The sequence below is a fragment of the Pygoscelis adeliae genome, unplaced genomic scaffold, assembly GCF_000699105.1.
Source record: "Pygoscelis adeliae isolate BGI_AS28 unplaced genomic scaffold, ASM69910v1 Scaffold402, whole genome shotgun sequence".
Classification (NCBI taxonomy): domain Eukaryota; kingdom Metazoa; phylum Chordata; class Aves; order Sphenisciformes; family Spheniscidae; genus Pygoscelis; species Pygoscelis adeliae.
Genome location: NW_008824411.1, coordinates 4,793,796 through 4,795,837, shown reverse-complemented (window position 1 = coordinate 4,795,837; position 2,042 = coordinate 4,793,796). Strand labels below are relative to the sequence as shown.

Here is a 2,042-nt window from a genome sequence, read left to right as displayed (position 1 = left end):
TTTTTTTGGGGGGAGGGGGGGGAAGACCTAAGAGAAGACTATATGTATATATAATCTCATAATACCTGGGGGGCAGGCAGTGAGAACGCTAAGGGGTGTTAGTGGGTTTGTAGAAGACAGAGGCTCTTGAAGAGGAAAGGGTGAAGATGCGTGACAGAAGATGTCACTTGACCTGCAGTTGTTTTGGGAAGTCCGGCTCGCTTGCTGAGCAAGAGCAGCCACAGGAAGGAGGGGTCTAGGAATGCGGGTGCAGCTCTGAGCTGTGTCAGGACAAGGCAACTTGAACTTAAGGAGAACTAGTAGAAGGTGCTTCAGAGAGAGGTTATGTGGGTAACAAAAGGAGTAACAAAATAAGGATACAAAGCTGGTTTTGGCTAAATTTCTGGAGAAACGACCATGAGATGCATTAAGCTGAAGAGCTGTCTCCCCAAAGAAATGGTGGAACATATTTAAAAGCAGACTGGAGAATCCAGTGCAGACAGCAATCACACCCAAGGTGCACGGGAGTTGGTTAGAAGTGACCCAGCTGGTCTTCTCCATCACCAGCTTCTACAGTTCTCTGTTTAGCGTAAAAGCATACAAGCCTACAGTGACCACAGTCCCTCCAAGGAAAGAACAGCCTGGGCTCATTAAGACTCTTGGATACTAAAATGGTTCTTCATTTCCATCCTGGAAGACCTTCATGAGTTCTGGAGTCCGCTTTAATCGGGCTTCACCTTGGCCAGCCTTCAGGCATACACCTGCATGTTGTTCCGCTGCTGCTCTGTCATGTGAGTGGCTGCCGGCCCGCGCTGATTGTTACTGGGACTGGTTGCCACATCAGACCAGTCAGAGGCAGAGTGTGGGGAGGAGCTTGACCACTGGTCTGGAGATTCGGGTGATGGAGTCAGGTATGGGTGCTCCCCTTGTAAGTGCCGGTTGTGGCTAGGAGTCCGTTCTGTGGCCGAGGAGTAGCAGCTGTGCTGTGACGGAGGCGTGGGGTACTTCCCCATCGAGCTCTGGAACTGGTGGTAGGCTGGGAGGACCGTCTGAGCCACCTGCCCGTCCTGCTGAGGGATGGCAGCCATGGAGAACGAGGCGCTGGGCAGCTGAGCTAAATCCGGTACCTGGTACATGGAGCTAAGAGGACCAGCCATGTTCTGAGCGCAGTTTGACTGGGCCTGCTGTGGCAGTGCTTGCTGGTTTATGCCACCCTTGGGAACCAGCTGGAAAGTCATGATAGGGGGCAGAGACTCCCTGGACACTCCCATGTGCTTTGTATCTGCTTGAACCAAACCGCTCTGCTGAGAAACACTGGGGTGCGAATGCATCACCTGCGGCACCATGCCAAACATCTCGTTGTACTGGGACTCGTTCACCTCCATACGGTTCATCCACTCGGTGGAAACGTTGGCTGGCCGGAGCCTGCCAAGCCCACTGTTAGGAGGGGTGGTTCTGTGCTGTGAAAGCAGCTGGCTGACGGATGGGAGCACAGTGCTGGATCCACGTCCTAAGGGCTGCATCTCATGGAGATTGGAGAAGGACATCGTGTGTGCAGCCTGCACCGACGGAGCGGTCAGCAGTGAGCTGGGCGACGAGTGTAACACCCCGGGCGACGGCATCACAGGAGATGATGTTGGTTCGGATGCAAAAGCATGGGGCGATTCTAGGGAATCAACTGGTGACAGGGTCACTGAGCTCTCCGAAAACTGCCCTTTGCTCTCACTTAGGGACTTCTTCCTTCTCCTCTTCGCATCTTTGGTGATGTTCGTGGGCATGATGCCTTTGGCATTTGGTTTTCGTGACTTCTTGCTTAACGAAGCGTGCTTCAGATTGAGGAAGGACCTATTCGGGCCACAGATGACTGGGGAGAGGGCAGAGTTCAGCATGGCGCCGGGGTGCCCAGCAGGGCTGTGCGCCACATTGTACTCGTTGAGAAGCTGCACTATGTCGTGGTGCATCCGGTCCTGGGCCACATCTCGGGGCAGGCGGTCCATGTGGTCCGTGATGTCTCGATTGGCAAAATGGTCCAGCAAGATCTTTGCTGCTTCGAAACTGCCTTC

The 2,042-nt window shown here is 53.9% G+C and overlaps 1 protein-coding gene across 1 annotated transcript in view; it reads right to left on the bottom strand.

Annotated features, from left to right (window-relative positions):
• Window positions 1-26: 26 nt before the first annotated feature.
• Window positions 27-2,042, bottom strand: part of NOTCH2 (notch 2) — a 96,526-nt gene continuing 94,510 nt past the window's right edge. Inside the window, exon 33 of the mRNA XM_009320694.1 lies at window positions 27-2,038. Within this exon, the coding sequence (XP_009318969.1) occupies window positions 729-2,038 (1,310 nt within the window). The 3' untranslated portion in view covers window positions 27-728. The remainder of the gene's footprint in view (window positions 2,039-2,042) is intronic.